This window comes from Oxyura jamaicensis, chromosome 7 (assembly GCF_011077185.1).
Source record: "Oxyura jamaicensis isolate SHBP4307 breed ruddy duck chromosome 7, BPBGC_Ojam_1.0, whole genome shotgun sequence".
In the NCBI taxonomy this organism is placed as follows: Eukaryota; Metazoa; Chordata; class Aves; order Anseriformes; family Anatidae; genus Oxyura; species Oxyura jamaicensis.
Window position 1 is genome coordinate 10,558,743 of NC_048899.1, and position 21,114 is coordinate 10,579,856.

At 37.4% G+C, this 21,114-nt stretch overlaps 1 protein-coding gene across 3 annotated transcripts in view; it reads right to left on the minus strand.

Moving 5' to 3' along the window:
* The window catches only part of OLA1 (Obg like ATPase 1), a 126,680-nt gene that overhangs the window by 47,815 nt on the left and 57,751 nt on the right, over positions 1 to 21,114 (minus strand). For 2 of the 3 annotated variants that reach the window (XM_035331492.1, XM_035331491.1), the window contains exon 6: positions 4,128 to 4,303. In XM_035331492.1, coding sequence (XP_035187383.1) covers positions 4,128 to 4,303 — 176 coding nt within the window. Of the gene's footprint in view, positions 1 to 4,127; positions 4,304 to 12,792; positions 12,795 to 20,798; positions 20,817 to 21,114 lie in introns of those variants that run through there. The other variant, XM_035331493.1, reaches the window with a different exon arrangement.

A 21,114-nucleotide genomic window follows, 5' to 3' on the forward strand; every position in this document is an offset into this window, starting at 1 on the left:
TACTTTGAAATCTCCTGCTACCCAAAATAACAGATGAATAAGCTAATAATAAAGAAGTTTAACTCAACTTCTTTCTCATGTCTCAGCACCAAGCAGATTTAAAATATAAAATCAAAATTACTCTAATTTCTGAAGTGATTCTCATACCATTTTAGTACATGCTGATATTGGGGATATTTCCATTCTATAATATCTCATTTAGAAGGTTATAACCCAAATAATATATGAAGGTATACTGAGTTTGAAAGAATAGTACCCTTAGTAAAAAACAGACAATCATTTCTAAGAAGCCTGTGAGAAGAACACTTGTAAAACACAGAAATGAATGTGAAGGAAGCTATTCCATGTCTATGTCAACAGTGCATGTTGCTGATCTTGGACCATATTGTGTCATTGATTTTTAAGTAGAACTTGAAAATGATTTCATTGATGGCTCCTTAACAGCAGTTGGCTATTTTATTTCTGCTGACAGGGGACTGAGAAATCAATTCTGTGAGAGACAGCACGAACAGTTAACACTGTATTCAACTGCAAAGCCAGGTCACTGCACAAAGGTGAACTTACCAACTGTATGCAATGTGGGCTTAAATGAAGAAAAAATGATAATTAACAAGTTAGAGCACAGGTGTGAAGGCGGGCAATCGAATAAAAATCTCAGATTTAAGAACTGCTGGCTGATACAGACTGACAATTTTTTTTTTTCCTCTACGCCTTTTGGAGATCTCAAGACTATCAAGTTACAGTTGTGGAGGCTTACTGATAAAGAAGAGAATCCTCTCCTCTAAAGCAGAGGATTCATATTTATGAAATAAAAAGAATGACTTCCACTTTCAATTAGGTTCCATGAAGCTCAAAGTGAAATCCCCATTGATGCCAACAATAAGTTTGCACAGGTCACACAGAGATTATAGTCTCTCTGAAATCAGTAACTTTTTCTTAGCTTTCATATTAAGCTTATTGTTATATTCAAACAACCAAAGGAAAAACACACTCAACTAAGATCAATACTATTTCTTTTCTTTCCTCACCTTCTTCTTCTTTCCCTAATCTTATATAGTTTTTCCTCAATAGATTTCAAAGTGCTCTCAAAAAAGTGGAAAGAAATGAAAAATGCAATTCAAGTGCTACATGTTTTTGTTCAGCAGCGGAAAGAAAGCAAGTAAAAGGTCTGAAAGTGATATTGGTAAGAAAGCTTTCAGTATTTTTATTTGAATGAACCATAGAACTTTCACAACTCTCAACCAGTTAAAACGCTTAAGAAATTCTGAAGTGTCTTTACCTTAAATTCCTCCAAAAAAGACGGGAAAGGAAACTAAGAAAGAGACAAGACTAAAATTTTAACACTGTGCTTAAAAAAGTTCTTCCCTTTTTAATCTCCCAGTTTTCTTGAAAAGGAAAATGACTGTGAACACTCAGAAGACAGACAAGTGCTGTTTGTTGAGCACCTCTGTTACAGGATGAGCAGAATGTTAGCTATGTCTAACATTATACTGGCAAATAACACACGAAAAGGAAAACCCTGAGTAGTATTCCATTCCCTCCCAGTTTATGAAGATAACCTGTTTAACAAATATATATCCTTAACAGTTTATACTGCTCTCTCAATTACTTTTCTGTCCTGGAAACAGGAAGCCCAAAATACACTCTTAACAGAGAATCATCTAGGTTGGAAAAGCCCTACAAGATCATCAAGACCAACCATCAACTGCACCTGCGAAGTCCCATCACTAAACCACCTCCCTAACCACCACATCCACCTCTCTTAAATATGTCCATGGATGGATGGGGACTCCACAGCTCCTCTGGGCAGCCTGTTCCAATTCTGAGACTGCATGGAGGTGCAATCCTTAGCTGTTTGTCTTCCCTCCCCCCGGCAATTCCTTCTGGTTTCTCTCAGCACATGCCTAAGTCATTAACTGCACAGTTAATTCCCCAGTATATCATATAAATGCAACCATAGGCCTTTGCTGCGACATACAATGTTAAAGGAAAAGACAAAAAAAGGCTGTAGAGGAGCAACTCACAACCCAATGACTTGACATTAACCAAACCCGTCCAGTGGATGGAGAACTCAGAAATGCTGTTATGATCTTACAGCTACACAAGACTATTGGCAGGCACCAGACCTGAGGATTAATTTACCAGGAAAAGAAAAGCAACTAGGAAGACTTCTTACAGACCTTTACCATAAAGAAGTCCATTTTACTAAAGTTCTACCACCCACCTTACCATTCACACATACAAGTCACAAAGGAAGACAAGCGTGAAGGTCCAAGATTTGCAGGACCTGATGCCCCACACTTCCTTGGGCATATTCTCTGGTGACTGTAGAGAGCAGAGTTCCTACTTGGAGCCTTTGTCTCCACGGAAGCATCTATTTGTGCCTTTCCCTTCTGTTAAGCCACCCATTTCCATGAAACAAAAGAATTTAATACCTTTGAAACCTCTATTGTTGACAAACTCAGCTGAAACTGGCCGGGTGTAACAGCTGTAGCCAAGGTTAGAACTGGCAGAGCAATGCAACTTCAAAACCTTGTGTTTTCTGTGTCTGACTTCATAAAGAAAGGCTAAAATCCCCCAAGGAATAACAGGAAGTATAAATTACCAACACAAGATGACAAAATCCATTTGACAGCTGAACTCCAAATTAAGTACTGGTTAGGAGATTGGAGGAAGAGGCAAAGAAAAGGATGAAAAGCTGAAGCTGAGAAGAGACCAATTAATAATGGAGATTTTAAAGTTCTAATTGATTTAAATTACATTTCTAGGTTTGAGTTTTTAATTTACTGTCTCCCTTGACTGTAGAATAATCTGATTTGCTGATGACACAAAAGTGGGAGGAGTGCCTGATAGCCCCGAGTGCTGTGCTGACATTCAGATCTCAACCATCTGCAAAAATGGGCAGAAGGGAACCTCTTGAAAATCAAAGGCAAGTGCAGGGTCCCACACCTAAGGAAGAACAACCCCATGCACTTGTACAGGCTGGGAACTGATCTGCTGGAGACTAGCTCTGCAGAGTAGGATCGCGGGGTTCTGGTGGACACCTGATTCTCTCTTGCCTGATGTGAAAGCCTTCAAATCATCCAGGTAAATCTCACTTAGACTAATCGATGAATAACATACTTCTAAAGCCAGATGAAGGTTAGTTCTTCACTAAGAGAAGTCACCAAGGAAGTGCTTTTTAAACACTACATCATAGAGAGGGATATTCAATTTCACATCCTACTGGCTGCCAAACACTAGTTAGGGCCAAAAAGATGTAGTGTGCTTCAATGCTGATCAAGTAAAATACCAGCACTGCTCTAACAATATTTTTCTTATTAGTTGCTATCTTAAAAGCTATGGGATAAAACAGTATTTTTTATTTCATAATTGCTAGGCATAAACAGCCTGTTTCCATATTGATACGATGTTGTAATAATTAGAGAATACGCTTTACATACCACCAGAAATACCTTTAAAAGACTAATGAAATAAAGAAAAATTAATAACTAGACTACTGGCAAAGTGTAGCTGACTTGAAAGTCAAGTGGCAGTAAAATAATAGTTTAAAAATATCCTTTGAAGTTGATGACTATTATATATTTCTAATCTACAAAAACAACCACTGCTACCCCATGATATTTGAGCTCATTTAACAGCTTTCCACAACCGCATTCAAAAATTAACTTCAACTAGCAGCCTTCATTTAACGTGAGCTAAAAGGCACAAAGTGCCACCACATCAAGAAAAACATACTCACTTTGAGGCTACTAGGAATACAGTATTAACATCAGACAGGAACTTAACAACAAGAATAATTTGGAAGTCACTGCTGGACTTTGAATTACAACTAAACCCCTGATCTAAGTTTGATGAAGCTTTGGAAACTCCTAATAAACTTGTGTCAGCAAGAAAATTACAGTTAAATTTTAAAAATGACAATTAGCTTTATAATTGAAATCTTAAACTTTCAATACAGCAAATAATCCATTCTATTTTTTTAAGTTCAGAAGAATTACTTCAAAATACACAAAAATAGTAGCGATGTTTTGTGTTATGCATGTGTGATATCACGAGCAAAATCCAACCACGTAAAAATTTCAGTTCAGTGCAAACAGTACTTAATGATCTATGTTTATACTTACATATTCAGGTTTCAATTTCTTGTCTCCGCCTCTCACAGCTACTTTTTCTAGCTTGTCTATACTCTGCATGATCAGTTCCTCGTCTTTAAGTCGAAGTTCCTCATGTATTATTTCGATGTCTCGAACAGGATCTACACTTCCTTCAACGTGAGTGATATCATCATCTTCAAACGCTCCTAAACCAAAGAAAATTTAGGTTACATATTAAGCTAAAAAGACAGAATACAGATTTTTAAAACAGCCTGTTACAAGTCACAAGAATTTAGTATGAAAAAGTAAAGTCAGCAGGTCTGTTCTACTGCCTGTACACAACTGTTAGTGGTAATATTTTATATCATACTGCTCTAGTTTGTTAATTTACGTATCAACTCCAAAAACCAAAGATTTATACACATGCATGCAAAGCATAGTGTTTTGCCATTTCAGGAGAGCACTTAAGCCATCTTTAAGAGTTTTTTCTAAATAGGAACAGATTAGAGCACTTTCCTGAAAATTGCTACCACTGTATTTAACTGTATCTTATCTATCAGCAGCAAACATGGTAGCCAAGTTCAAAATCGTGGAACATTTTAATACAACACAGTAATGACTAAACGACTGGTGGAAAGAAAACCTTACAAATCACCCTGGCAGCCCTCACTGGCTGACCAATTTTATGCATTAAGAAAAAAAGAAGTTCTAGACAAAGAATTCTGAAGTTCTGAACGACTCTCAGTGTTTCCAAGGGAAACGGGGTTTAGAAAAAAAAGGCCTGAAATCATCTGGCAGACCTCTTCCCTGTTTCAATCTACTTTATCACTGTGGTTCTGACGGTGATTAGATAATGAACCACTCAGACACACAATTTACACAGCAGCTAATTTCATCGGCCTGATTTGAGGGTATGGTTTTTAGGGGGCCATCAAAGAAGCAGATGAAGGTGCATTTGTCATATATGAGTGACAACCATTCACACTATCTGAACAAAATGGTGCTGGCCCTTATTAGAAACACATGCTATTATCACATATTTAAAGTGCAGTTGAAGCCATAATTTCAAATTGCCAACTGGAAACATAAGGGTAAAACAACCAGATATTACTGAAGCATGTGTGCTGACTTCATGCCCTTCTGAAGACAATCTGGCAACATAATTCAACTAGGATTTAAATTATCAGATAAACAGCATCACAAAAAAATAAATAAATCAATAAATATTTAAAGAATAAAAATAGTAGCACTTTATTACTTAGTTCCTGGATATTTTTTCAGTGTATTTGCATGCCTATTCAGTAACATTAAACATTTCACACCTGAGAAATAAGCCATTATAAGAATTTTATCTAAACTTTACCAAAATTAACATAAACTGATTTTTTTGGGGGGGGGGGTGGGGGGGGAGCATTTCCTGTACTAAATATAAAATAGGAAAAAGGGTAGACTATGAACAACTCTTCAACTGACACAAAGTTGAGATTCTTTGTTGTCACACACATCTCAATTTTTTCCTTCTAAATTACTGAAAACAGTGGTTTTAGCAATAAAGATTTTAACATCAAAACAAACGATACACAGATTTAAACTGTTGTTGGCAGTCAAACATCAAAATAATTTTCATATAAACATGGAAAATCTTTAAAACAGTGTTAGGGGAAGTTTCCTCTTCGCTTCCATCAGCTGTCTCTCTCCAAAGATCCTCTGCGAGTTCCCCGGTACAAGAAAAGCACCTCCGCGACAGATGCAGCCCTGATGCCGGCTGTGACGGAAGAATGCGCCTCTGTCAAATGAAAACCTGCTACGCTAACTAACCCATACCAATGCCGGGCAGTTAAAGAAGAGGTGCTGTAGCCTTTGTCTTCCACAAATCCCTATCTGTGCACCAAAGCCAGCAAGGGGACATGGGCTGTCGGAATGCATGAATACATGGAAACGTCACTCTACAGATCTGTTTAAAGTTACAAGGAAATTACTCAAAAAAAGTAGGAAGATGTCACCATACAGATCAAAGAAAATTCTTCTACCTGCCCAGACTTCCCAACAGATGATAGTATTTAGTCAGCTAAAAAAAGTAAAAAGTGTTCTTTCCTCCTTGTATGAAGAAAGAAAAAAGAGTGCATCACCATCTAAATAATACATTCACAAGCTGTTCATGTCCTCCTGCTGCATTTGGTGTCCACAGGGTTTAATAAAAAACAAAAAACCCCACGCTATAAAAGCCAGGAGAAAAGCTCTACAACTATAGAGATCCTACGTTAAGAACATAAAAATATAAAAATAGGTAAATAGTTTATAGTAAATAGTAAATAGTTTAATTGGGTTGCTTGGTGAGGTGAGGAGTTTCTCATGAAAGACGCAGACACCAGTTGCATGTTCTATTAAAACACTGCACTGTGAGCCTAAGCTTTCAATGCTGAGTTTAGAAGAAAAGTGCATTTCTTAACTTGGAAAGGATAAAATATATCAACAGGTGTGCTGACAAAAGCTCATACAATTACTTTTGAAACAACCAGGAAGTCAATTAAATTAATCATGGCAGATATTTTTAAATTATCAGGAACACTTGCAGAAGAGAAATGAAAATCTTCCCATTGAGACAGTTACAGTCCATAAGAAAGCATTTAGGTATAAAACTTTGTACACACGAGAGACCCTCAAACTGGAATAACATCCAGATTTTGGCATAAAGTGAGAGAAACTTCTTCATAAGCAAGAGGCATTAAGGTTTATTTCTGAACCTCTCGTTCAGGATTTATCAACACAGATTTCAGTCATCAACCTAAAACAGATCAGCTGCTGACTGACAGCCCAACCAGAGGGAAGATGATGGGATACGCAAGGAAGAAGGAAAAGAAGGGAGAGAGACACTACGCTGATGGAAGAGCCTTAGTTATAACTTCATCTCAATATCCATGTGGGATGAATCTTGGACAATCCATTATACCAGCCTCAAGCCCGCTCTGCACTGATGGAATAGCATAAATCCCGCTGAGCGTTGTAGGGAAACCAACTCCAGCCCGCAGAACTGAACGTGGGCTAATCCAGGGACAGCAGTAAGTAAGAACTGGTGGCTATCTAAGGAATTAGGCTCTGTGGAGAGAAGAGATCTTTTGGAAAAGCAAAACTGAGAAATTAACTAAGTTAAATTATTAGAATAATGTTTTAGCCAGTCCTTGGTTTAAAAGCAGTTTTAAAAGAAAGTTTAACAAGAAGTTTTAAAAGCAGTTTATGGACATGTTGCACTCTGAAGATAGCAAATAAAAGACAAATGGTGATAAGAAATGCTGACACTGACACAGCTGATACTGATCACTGATTACAACAGAATCAGCAAGTAAAACTAATAGGGAAATGGAAAAAAGGAGACCAAAAAGCTTGGTAGAAAGATGAGGGAGAAGTTTCCCTGAAGCCATACTAAAGGTGCATATAGATGAGGAAGAAGAGAATTCAAATGGGATAGTCAATAAAAAACAGAACACATACAGTCACCTGCTAGAATTTCTGATTATGAGCAGTGTTTAAATATGGTGAACCTCAAACACAAGCATGTCCATCTTATCGACACAGTGAGGATTCAACTACTGTATATCTGAGGGCATCTTTCCACGGCTATCAACTTGTCTACACACTATCTATCCTCTAAGAGCATACCTGCACCTGTCTGGTTACCAGTTGCTGAGCCACGTGGTCTGGCTTCCACAGCAGAAAGCAGCAACTAGCAATCTGGTTCAACTGCCTTTATGTTCTCCAGGAACTCCCAGTATTTTTTTCCAGAAAAAGAGGTATCAGTTTACCATATAGGTAGGAAAAAATGTGTCCATAAAAATGTCCATAAGAAAAGTGTTACTCAAGAGTCTTCCCAAAAAAGCATCTCTGTCAACACCTAAGAATCCTAACTGAAACTTTTGAGGGGAATAAAAGCCCCAAATGATCGATGACCCTGTTCTCCAAGACATTTATAATGACACAGGGTAGGCAGGAAGGGGTAGGAGGAAGCAGTTCTAGAAAGTCTGGGCTTTGTGAATAAGAATTGGAAGTTGCTTAAAGATAAGCATACAGCAACACAGGAAAGTCAACCAGACAACAATAATAAGTAATGAGATTATTGACGGAACTGGTTACGACTTCTCTGGTGTCCAGTGTGTCCCATCAGAAGTATGTTTTCATCAGAGGTTTGTCAGCCTTTCAAATGAAGTTGAGTGGAATCCAACTCTTTCTTCAATTATCCTAGCTAGGAGCCTTTTTTCAAATTACCCCCCAGAAAATGTCAATGGATTTGCATTTGAGCTTGAAAGATGGACCCTTCCACTTCCTTTGGCGTAAAAGAACGACTACAGAGTTAGAAACATCAACCTTGCTGTAAGCCAACAAAGCTGTTGCCATCAATTCCCATTTAGTGACACGTAGGTATCATTATTAAAACAAGGCAAGTACGTCAGACAGAAAAAAAGTAAAGCCTAATGGCAGGACAGCTCATTTTGCCACCTAACAGCACCAAAGGAACGACAGCCTGAAGTTACTAGAAAGGAGCAGTTAGGAAATTACCACTGCCAATTATCCAGCTCCCTCTCCAGTTGCCAGCAGGTCCAAACCTAAAGGATTCTTCAGTTGCAGGGAAGGATTTATTTTTGGCTGTGGGGTTTATTTGAGCTGTTAGGGCCCAAGCATGGTGGGCCCACAGCACTGTGAAGCAGTCTGGATCTTTTTCCTACACCAGAAGCGAGCTCTGCACGGGGTCCCACTCTGCCACTGCAGGCAGTGCACCTGCAGACCTCTTTGGAGAATGCAGTTAGCAATGACACTCATTTATTTATACACATTCAAACGTAATGCTAGGAGGGAAAAATATTTTTAAAAAAGATGCACTGAAGAAGTAACAGAGTGAAAGCTGGTTCTGCACTTCGCTTCCAAGTGATACTGGATAACTAAGATGGGGAAAACAGGATAACTAGCTGGAGAAGATGTGGAAACACTGTTTTTGTCCTGAAGAAGAGCAGGAATTGCCAATCTGCCAGGTCCTGGTGGCAGCAAGACCACACAGACTTCATCTGCTCTTCTTCACATGCAAAAGCAGTAACAGATAAATATGTATACAGCACAGCAGTAACAAATGCCACGTTTTAAACGGCATCATCTAATGGCATGCACGCTTCTTTCCATTTCTTTCAAGAATCAGCTTCAAAATTCTTTGACGAAATTTACCTCTCAGCCTCCAGAGATTTTTGCATTGCTTATGTTATACCTGTCAAGATCTGATGACTGTATGTTATGTATTCATCTGAACAGAACCACTACACTTAGTTACAGGCTATCATCAACCAATTCATTCTCTTGCTAAAATCAAGTCATCCAATTACTCCTTGACTAATCAAGGCTGTTTTGGCTTTTTCTTTTTTCAAAAGGTACTCAACAGCATAAACAGTTCACTTACAAGAAATGGAAAGGGGCTAATCAGCAGAATTATTGTTTTGCTGCCACAATTTGCAGTATTTAAATGTAGTTGCTGATTGGACTGAAAGTTTTATGATATAGCATATAAAACTAGTTTGACGTAAAAACGAAGCTGCCTAAAGCCTAAACTTTATTGTTCCTGTCTGCTCCGAGCAGCTACTGAGATGCTGAAAGCCAAATCAAAATAATACTACTAGACATCTTATTCTGATCCTAACTGCAATTACGGAAATTAATGAATATCTTCAAAATTAATTTATATTTCGCCGGTTTCTTCATTTCTTTAATTACCCTTCTCCTTAAAGCAAAGCTGAACAAAATATTTGGCTACTATTAAGTTCCACATAACAGCATTTGGGTATCTTGAATTCATTTACGACAGGTAAGTAACTGCGTTGGTCTACGTTATGCTATAATTAAGACTGATATTCACAACTTGATCAGAACTGCACCACAAGATGAAACTCCCATCGGCATTTAGGGTAATGACCAGCCTCTTCTTGTCAGTAAGCTATAAAAGAATGTTTAATAACACCACCAAAAACCAGACCTAAAGAATAATTGATACTTGCACTTACTCGCAAGCATACATTCAATGACTATTATCAAAAAGAGCTGCTCATCACAGGCTGATACAGTACATCACAATACGGATACATACCCTGTTATAAGCCCTGAAGTAAATGAGCAATAATACCTATCTGGCCACTCACTGGGGTAGAAATGGGGGGGGAACAAAAAGAAACAAAATAGGGTAACTTCGGCAGGGGGTTAGAAGCAGAATGTTTCTTTGAGCTGTCAAAAGGAACAAGACTACAAATGTCAAAAAACATTAAATCACAAATAACATCTCTACTTAGACTTGTCTGACATGTTATCATCAGTATTATAAAGACTTAAACGGTAAAAAAAAGACCACCATTTCTGACTGAGGTACATTTAACATTATAGAGAGCATTAAACTTCGACGATGGTACGTTTTACTGTGCACACTCACAATCAGAAGGGCAAAAGAATACTATCAGAGTCAACGTATTTTACAGATTCTTAAACATAGCACGTGTTAACAAAGGATCAACAAATAAAGTAGGGTTAGCATGTTTTCCCTTGCAAGCTAATTTCAAGTAAAATTAATCACCTGTAACACAAACCTAATATTCTTTGAGCAGAGTGATTTTCAGCTGAAGAAGGTGCACCTGCCTACGTCTTCAACATAAGCAAAATCAAGTACAAAAAACATTAAATAAAATGCTGTAGTAAACCTTGACTTCTGAAGAAAGAATTTTTTCAGACATCTTTTGTGGCTTTGTTTTGTGCCACAGCCCTTTAAGTTTTGTCTTCATAAAGCCCTAACTAGTTGTAATCACTCGCAGTCTAATTGTGGACATTTATCTGCTTTTCTTATGCATAGAACATAGCTATTAAAGCTGAATGGTGATGGTGTGAAGTATAGGTTAAATTGGGTGAAATTAAAGCAAATTACTCTGGGATGTGGAACTCTGAAAATAGAAACCGCCAATGATTTGCAACCCTCTTGATGATCAGCTTCACAGAACCCTAAATGACAAGAAAACTTACATATTTTAAAGTTAACTAGATTTTTTTAAAAAATAATGTGTATACATTTATTTAAAATGCAAGCAGTCACTGTAGCAATAATTATTTTGTTTTACCTGCACCGTAGAAATCTAAGAAAAGGTTTTAATTCCCATTAAAAACGTTTGTTTTTATTCTCAAGTTTAGCTGATTTTCAGTAACAGAAAAACCATTCAGAATATTGGCTGTGGCATTAATTACTTTGAACACAAGGTTATGGTTTATGCGTACCATATGGCTATACAGATACAGGATGGTAAAAGCAGCTGCTTTGGGCTCTCTTGACTGGCGTGGTATTAGGACTCAAATTCATTACTTACCTCTACAAAAGATAAGCAGCTACATTTACCCTGCTGAGCCCTAATATTGCATTATCGGGGAGAGCGCAAAGCAGGCACCCCTCCCCAAAAGTCTGAAATAGCAGTTGAATAGCAGGCCATTCAATATCAAATCCATTGGGAGTATTTGACAAAACAAAAAAAAAAAGGGGGGCAAGGCTATTTCAGCTCAGGCACAATGAGAGTATGCAGCAGCAATACAGGATTTTAAATGACTGTAGTATCAACTTCTTGAGCATACAAAGAGTTTATATTTGCATAAAAGTACTTGTCAAGTAAGTACTTCACAAAGTCAGGGATGAGAATTACAACCTCCACGGAAAACCTGAGGCAAAGCAATTCACTTAAGGACATGCAAGTTAACAGAAGAAACCACAATCTGGTTCCTAGTGGAAGCATTTTTAAGAGAAAAGTCGTTACCAAGGAAGTAGTTCCACTGAACTTACCTATAAAATCTTGTTCCAGAGTTCTCACCCTTGGATCTGTGTGACAAATATTAGTGATTTATTTCTGATGTAAAATGTGTTTACCTGCCATTGTTCTTTCATCCTAGCACCACCGGGATGTAGTCAATGCTCCACAGGCAAAACCTTCTACCTGCTGAGATTTGCTATCAACTTGGTTGCACCGGGTAAAGAGCATTATTTGAAAGCTGAAGAAATAATCTTTGAGCCCTCCATGCCTCCACTGGGAGAGGGCTCACTCTTACTGCCCTTGATCATACACTTGAAATATTATCACTGCACTGTCCACCAAGTAGCATCTGGGATACACTCCTTGGTAACTCTTTTGGCAACCCGCTTCGTCCAGGATCGCATCACGCAGTAATTTGCATGGAAAAATTACCGTAAGACACTGAGAAGGGCAGCACCCAGTGTAACTCTGTGAGATGGCTGACATACCACCACACAAATTAAGAGAATTCCCTAGGAAAAACTGGACTCTGTTCAGATTTTTCCAAAACACAACTGTGTTAATTGGAACAACAAGGGAAGTTTGGAACCTAGCCTGGATAACTGCAAAATTTCCAAAACATAAAAAAGCTGAAGAATGTTAACGTTTGCTTCAGAGACAAGTGTTCCTGTCAACCTGAGCTCAGCAACGCTTCATTTCATTTTACATTCTAATGATTGAAAACCTCCCTCTGTGAGTTAGTGTCTTGAAAAGAGAAGCAAACAGTAACAAGGGAGAGTCCCCATGGGAGCACCCTCCCTTCTAAGCCGTCGCACAGCAGCACTGCCTCCATAAAGAATGGTACACTTGGGAAGGTCTGGCCACAAACGCCAGTGGGTAACTTCTAACACGCCTCTGTGAACCACGTATCCAGACCATTCACAGAAGAACATTTCTACTCAAGACCAGACTGGAACTGATGTATTTGTAATTTGATGGCATCTACAATGGAAAAAAAAAATGCTCCTAAGCAGAAACAAGCACATATACGTGACTATATTACTTTCACCATCATCTCCAAAGTGCATTTTATCCATTTTTTTTTTCTGACTGAAGGTCAGCCTTCCAGGTCTTCCCTACAGAGCCAGGCTTAACTGGAATTCCTGACAGTCACCATAACAAAATATAATTTCTTCCAATAACTGTGTTTTAAGACAACATAGTTACACAGATCACAAACAGGAACTTGCGACTATCCGTGGAAACTCATGGGACAGTTCTATCTGTCCTCAAACAACCAAGCACACAGAAAACACTTCAATTATTCATGGACAGTTTATCTGGGTCACGGATTGACTATGCCAATGATGCAGAGATACCTTAAAACACTCGAGCCTTCAACTTTTTATCAGGTCTCGTATAGCACTGCCAAGTGGTTACCATGACTCTTACTGAACCACTTTGGATCTTTAATGTCCAAGCAGTTCTGCAATCCTCAACACACTGCGATGTTATTAGTCTTTGTAACATAACGAACAGAGAACGAACAGTCCAGTTCAGCACAGAACATAAAACTATAACCCTCCTGGAACGTACAGCAAAGGGTATAAGGAATTACTGAAAAATGTTCCAATGAAGCAACTTCTCTTCAAAAATGTTTAAAGCGATGTTAAGCTATATAAATACCCAGACAAAAGTCAGTAATGAAAAATCTTCAGCTACCAGAGCTTACTTACCTAAGCAGTTCCCAAATATTCTGAAACTTAAAATTATTGTTGTTAAAATAAAACGAGACTACATAAGAGTCAAACTTTCTAGTGCTGCCTTACAAAAAGCTATGAAAAAACGTATTACACAATGTAGCACACTGAAAATAAAACTGTGTGTAAGCAATGACTAATCTATAAACAAGGAGTAGCTGAATTTTTAAAAGAATGGTATTTATAAGGAGTTGTATATTTACAAGGAGTTGTAAACTCAATTCATCATATGTTGACAAAGAACCTTGTTCTACATATCTGAATGTCTCTCTTTTGAGGATTTATGTTATTGCATAATAGAAGTTAGGAGGAGTAAACATAACCCGAGGAAAGACCAGTCAAATTATTTAAAAAAAAAAAAAAAATCAGAGCTGATAAAGACTTCAGCAAGCAAAAGTTTTTTGGTCAGTGCCATTACGCATGTATATGGTTTAAGTAATAAAGTGTTGTGTTGCTAAGTGAATGAAACATTTTCAAAAGCAAAAAGTCTCTCAGTAAATTTACCATATGAAAATGTGCTCCATCACACTACTTTCCTTCTGCATTTAGTCTGCGTTTAGAATGTAGTATGTAAACTTAATGTAACATAATACACTTTATACAGATACGTCCTTTGTATATTCAATTAATAGAACCTTTACAGGCAGAACTCTCAAAAATTTAACAGAATTTCTGTTGAGAATAAAAAAAATAGCTGGTTAAGAGACAATTTGTTCTTCATCATTATTTTTCACATTCAATTATTATTTTTCATCAAATTAAAGGTGATGTCATAGTTCTTTGGACTTCACATAAGGGAGCAGCCTTGGGATTACGAGAAATACCAAACTGTCTTTTTAAAATAGCACCTGAAATACTGAAAACAAAAGGGAATATCATTTACATCTTATTTGAGATGCTAGAGCTGAGAAAGATGGTGTGCAATATTTCCTGAACAATACTCAAATCTTAACGTAACAACCAGATAAAACCCAACACTACTGTTTTACTTCGGATCTTAGTCCTTCTACATGAAGCACAAAACAGCATTCCAACACAAAACCACGCGTATTTGTAAAGACTGGCTGACCAGTTATTCCACAGGAAGTGAAGAACTCTCTCTTTTGTACATTACTTCAGTTAAGAAATGCTGGATGCCCAGGGATTTGCTTTTCTTTCTCGTAATCTTTTACTTCAATGACAGCTACTTCATGGAATATTTCAGTCGTTCTGTAACTATCTGGCACCATCTAGTAGCCGGTGGCATCGCCTTTACAAAATCCCACTAAGAGAACCTATGACAAGGGATGATACTGAACAGATATACAACAAATAAAACAGTAAGAGAAACCCCATCTGAATCTTACATGGTCAAGCAAATGTTTGATGTTGAATGAGGTACTTACAGCTGTAGTCAGTAACTACTTGAACACTGAGCAAATGCCTTCTGCCTTCCTTAAAAAAGCATATTAAATATTTGTGCACTTTTAAGTTCCTAAGTAATTTAAGAATCTGCTGGCAGATTTTAGCAATAGTTGGCAAAACACATCGCCCAGTGCACGTGTGCAAATAGTTTCTGTTTATTCCCTTTTGCTATCCTGAAAAGATGCAAGTTAGAAACAATGAGAGAACACATACGCTTTGATTAACTTTGATCCTGGACATAGTGGGTGGTGTTTTTTCCCCATACCTGTCAAAGCAGAGTATCTTCTAGGCCTCTAAAAGGGGACCTTTGGGGTGGGAGAAATATCAACATACTGAGGCTACTTCGTTACACTCCTGAGGTGCAACTCAGTAGAAATCTTCCATTTCCAATAGTACCACTCCTTTAACCTGCAAACAAGCACGAATAAATACACAGCACCACCATTCTGCTCCTTGCAAAATAAATATATAAATGTGATACTTTTGCAACATCTAACCACAGCTTTTTAAGCTGAAACGGTTCTTCTCCTTTTACTTTAGATGTCAAATCCATCACAGGAAAAAATTTTGTTTTTAAAAGACTTCCTCAATGAAGCAGTTCATTTCTCTGCCATTTAGCTCACTGTATTTTTACAAGCACCAGGCTGAGCAAACTATGATTGAGAGAAGCCATCTTATGCACATTGCTGTTGTCCCACATCATTCAGAACAAACCTTTTTAGATCGTTAACTACCACAGGAGTGCTGATTACACAGGCACCAGCAATTTCCTAACCAATGACCACCTGAACAATGATGTGTTCAGCTTCTCAGACCCTGAAGCCTTTCAGAGGTGAATCATTTCACAGTTTGGAACTAGATCTCCATAGCAACTTCCCTTTGAGGGTTTTAGAATCACCATCCCGTAATTCTATGATCATCAAGCTCAACCATTCCCAATGGTTCTTTTCACAGCAGATGGAAAAGGAAGCCTTGAAATTTTACAGTCTATTTCAAGCAATTCATCTGGCAGCCTATTAGAATTCAAAATATTTCGACCTTCAATCACAAAGCATGTTATCTGAAGCTGTGGTGATCTCAAGTCAAGACAAGCAGACGTTTTAGTCTAATCATCCATGATGAGAAGAGACTGACAAAAACTCTTAATTCAACCACCATCAAAATGCTTATTTTAACTGCATGAAAGTCTTTCAACAGGCAATGAAAACACACCATGTACCATTTTATCACAACCTTCCATTCAAGGGAAATATGAATTCTGAATATTGGCATGGATCTTTGCACTCCCCGACTGCTTTTGAACAAATATCTGCTTCCTAAAAGTCGCTGTAAATCCCATCTTACCACGTTATTTTCAACAGCTGTCAAGAAAAATGACGGAAGCAAACTGCAATTAAATGTCTCACAATTGAGTACAATAATTCTGTAAATAAGTTACTTATTGATACATCCAATTTGTTATAGGTACCTTCTAATAAATTCACAGCAGTTAAGTCCAAGAAAATAAATACCAATTAAATTATGAAAGCATAGCATCAGTTACAATCTTGAAGCAAAGCTCAATTTCATGATAATCATCATCAGAGGGGGGTTTCAAGTCGTTGTTGTTTTTTTCCCCTCCTTCTCTGTTCCCAATTCCCAGCCCAATTCCCTCTGTGTAAAGAAACATTTTCATTCTCTTAAATGTTTGAGTTGGCCACAGAAATAATCAGAAGTGCTGTCGGGCACAACAGCTTTTTATCTGAAAATCTTCTCAAAGTAAATTCAAATGTTTTAAAATCTGAATTATACACTATTATTTTAATAACAGCAGTTCGTAAAAATATTCCCTCCACCCAAGAAGATGCTCTTCCCCAAACCCCAAAACAACTCCAAGAAGTTAACTCTAGAAATACTTAATTCTTGTAACTAAGTTGTCAACAAAGTACAAAGCATCAGAACCGCAGTACTGAAAAATAAATCACTAAATATATAAACAAGCTATCTGGTGACTGAAGAATCCTAAAGGTTTGCAACTTACCATACAAAAATGCCACCAATATTATTTAACATGATAACCAGTAAGTTTAATAAATAATGATAATGTTTAGAAAATCACTAATTAGTGACTTGACAGCGAGACTTAAAACAACACCTATGGTAATAGATAACAAACTGAAAAGGACCCACCTGTAACAAAGCCCCAGCATCCACTATAAATAGTAAACTAAGGGAAATTAACAGGTACATTAGATTTTACAACATTTGTAGAGGCAAGAACACGTAATTAATTTATTTTCTTAGAATGAAAAAAGGAGCGTCTTCAGCATTCCTAAGCAGTTACTTGATTGAGACAACAGCCACAATTCAGACCCTCTCTACAGCACTTAAAATGCCCCATTTTATTAGGCTACAGGGAGAAAACAACCAACTAAATTCCCAGCTGACCTTACCCTTGTAATATTGACATTGTTGGGCCATACTGTTACTCTACTTCAAAGAAAAACTCGTAAAGAGAGAAACTGAAAAAAAATCAAAATAATTTATTGACTGATGGTTTATTGAGAGCTAGCATTTCGGGTGAAGTGGTTTTGAAAATATTTCTGCAAAAGCAACAATTAAAATCTTCGGACAAAATAAACTGGAATATTACAGGATTTGTCTTCATACATTTTGCACTATTTTCAAAGTTAGCTCATGATCAAAACTGTACAACTGTCTACGTTGAACTTCTTGAAGATCTGAGGGGAATTATGTTAACATAACCACAAAATTTAACGGGATGAGGCTAGAATTTAAGATATGGTAAAGAAAATGAAAAAGTTATGCATCAGCTAAAAATGTAAACTGTTTATTTCTACGTACAATCGACTGAAAGAAATACTGATTTTATTCTAGCAATCTGAGAAAGAAACACCATGGAAAAAACTCGAGTATTTATAAAGCACCATCTCCTGCAAAGACTAGAGATTAAGGCAATTATGCATGAACAATATTAAAATTCTTAGTGGTTTCCAGTGCTAGATCAGTTACGTCAATCGCTAATAAAAAAATTACTTTAAATAACTTTGCAGAGGAGACAAAGCAGTTATAGGATACATTTTATAATACTAAAGAATTCTGCTCAGAAATAAATTATTTAAACTTCTTAATTTTAATATCTAAGCAAGTCAAGTTTACATTATCAGAACTTGTAACTCATCTATACAACTTACCTTTTTTTTAAACAAGTGTTGACCACACAACAAACATTAAATACAACCTTCACTGTTCTATCAGAAATTGAATATAAAACTGCCCACGAACATTAAGTTATTTAAACATTTGCTAATTAAAAACTACAGCTGTCACTCAGATGTCAGTACTCAGATACACAGTCTGTAGTATACACATGTAATTTATCTACTTGAACGTAACTGTTACTAAATGTAATTTGAACAGGAACATTTTAAAAAAAAATTCTTAAGTGATAGTAAATAAGTATCTTGCATTAGATTGTCAGGAAAGGATGCCTATTAGCAACACACTCTCAAATCATCCAACAGTTACATCTTTACAATCTTTTTTATGATTATGTACAGTTATGATTCAAAATATTTTCATGGTATTTTTACCAGATATTTCTTGTAAGTAGTAGTTTTAAAATCTAAGAGGCAATTCTTAAAATTGTCTTCAAATAGTCAGGAATGAGTCTGGTTTTCTAGCTATTCCGCCTCCTAATATCCCCAGCACCATATCTGAAAAACCTCATCTTAAGCACAGTAGTTACATATTAGCTCACTGTTTAACAATCTAGAATAACCTTAAGTTTACTTCATAACATATAATCAAGCAACATACGGTAATTAAAGCACACTGAAAACAGCAGTTACTAGCTAATTAACATTACAGAAACACTTTTCTTAATGATAGAAAAAGACAAAGATGTTATAAAGTACAGTAGCATAAGAAACAATTTGCTACAAACCTTGTTTAAAACATTAAAAACTTTGCGATTTGAAGTGACGATACGTTACGAATTAAAAACGAGTGTAAGTTGTACACTGGTTGGTGAGCAGTTTGGGGACTACCCTTTCACCACACGGATCACGTAGGGCAAGCATCATCAAGGCGAAGTGTTGCACTCCTGAGTACAGCTCAGCGTTCACACCCAACCTCTTATGTTACATCCTTATTTATGCAGAGCTACAGTAAGAGCTTTCCCTGTTTACATGGCCATAGGACATACGCTGCCATCACCACAACCCGCCGGGACAGGAGGCAGAGCGCGGGCCTAGCTGTAGCGGTGGCACCCAGGCCCTCAGTTCGGAGGTGGCCGCCGAGGCGCCCGCCATGTTGTCCCCAACACGCCGGTGTGCACCAGCAGTTCAGCTGCATTCTTTGTTAGGCAATTCTTTTGTTTTCCAGTTAAAACCCCATTTTAAAGCAGGGGAATTTTCCTTTCCGTGCTATTTTTAAACCCAGCTTCTATTTGTTACCTCCTATTTTATATTTCATATTTGTCTGTACCAACAGTAGTACCTAAAAACGCTTGCCAGAACTGCACACACATATAGCCCCAGCAGTAGTCTCAACAGAGAACAAAACTTTGAGATAGTTAAAAATCAGAAGAGATTTTCATTTGTATCCTATCACTAGTCACCACCAGTTCCTATTTATGCTTTTCCCATTACTTAGCTTAAGCTTTCAATTTACAGCACATATAAAAGCGTATTAATTGTCACCACAGCTTTGTGATTATTAAATGGGTATACACAAGTACTGCGCCTGTAAATCAGACGGTGGTTAGTAATAAACAGGATCAGGCATTCCATAAGGTTTGGTGCAGCACCCCCAGTATTTTGGGGCTCACTTGCAGCAGCAGGACAGTGCACGAGTAAAGCCATGTGGCTGCCACCTAACAGGTGGCACAACGCCCATCTCAGCAGCACTGCCTTAGTTTCCTAGTTGCTATAAGCTAGCAATAGCGTGTCTACCTTCCTAAGGATGTTCTGAAATCCACAAGAGGTGCTTACATAAAGGTATGCTCAAATTCTCAGGGTAAATAACCACAGCTCCTCTGCATGTGAGCATCACACATGCATTGTGCAGTAAAAAAATCAAACAGGCCAACAGAAAGAGCCTTTTTGCACAAGGAAGCACATATCTTAAAACACTACATTTCTGATTAAAAAAGAAGTATCTGAAACCCAAACGTTTCAGAAGGAGAAATAATCAATACCAGTGTGTTCTTGACCGCTGCCTTTTTAAACATCACCTCTACCACAACTTTTTTTCCCTTTTTATATTTTTTTCCCAAATAGGCTGCAACATAAACTCCTAAACTCACAGTCAGTCATAAAAAGTCTAAAAAATACTAGAAGTCTAGTTTGATTCTGGTCTTATTCTCCTGATAAAATAAACTTAAAAATATTTTTAGACAGAATGAAAAATCCTCCTCATTTCAAAACATTCTGGCTTTCAAAGAAATCCTCCAGAAGAAAAGGACCATATTGACCATAACACTTCTGGAAGTCCTTTCTTGTTATTTTATTTTATAATTTTGAAGTACCTGAAGGAAGTCCTTGTTTATTAGCACCTATATCTATACAAAAATCTTCACCCAAGTATTGTGCCAAGTTTCAAGGCAAATTTTGAGGCATTTTTTTCCCCTCAAAAGCTGATGCTATCATGTAGCATTTACCATGGGTGTAGGCAATAGGTGGAATTATTTTAGGGTTTCTAAAACTAGCAGACACTAAACAGAAAACGCTGAAGCAGAATGCTTTTTCCACATCAGATGAAAACAGTCTGGCAAAAAATAAAATAAAATTTCAAAGGATACAAGGAAGGCATATACAACATTAAGAATTTACAGATGCCTGACACTAATACCACAGACAGTCCCAGCACACCGGGTCAACAAGCATCGTCACCACCTCATGAAGTTTCACTTCACTTGTAGCCTGCGTGCTCTTTGGCCATGGGAAAGAGTGCTGAAAGGAGCAAGCCCAAGGCTACATGAACTGTCCTGTCCTAGCAGACTTCACATCACCTGCCAGATGCAAGAGGAGAATCTGACAGGAAAGCAGATCTTTTAAAAGTTGTGTC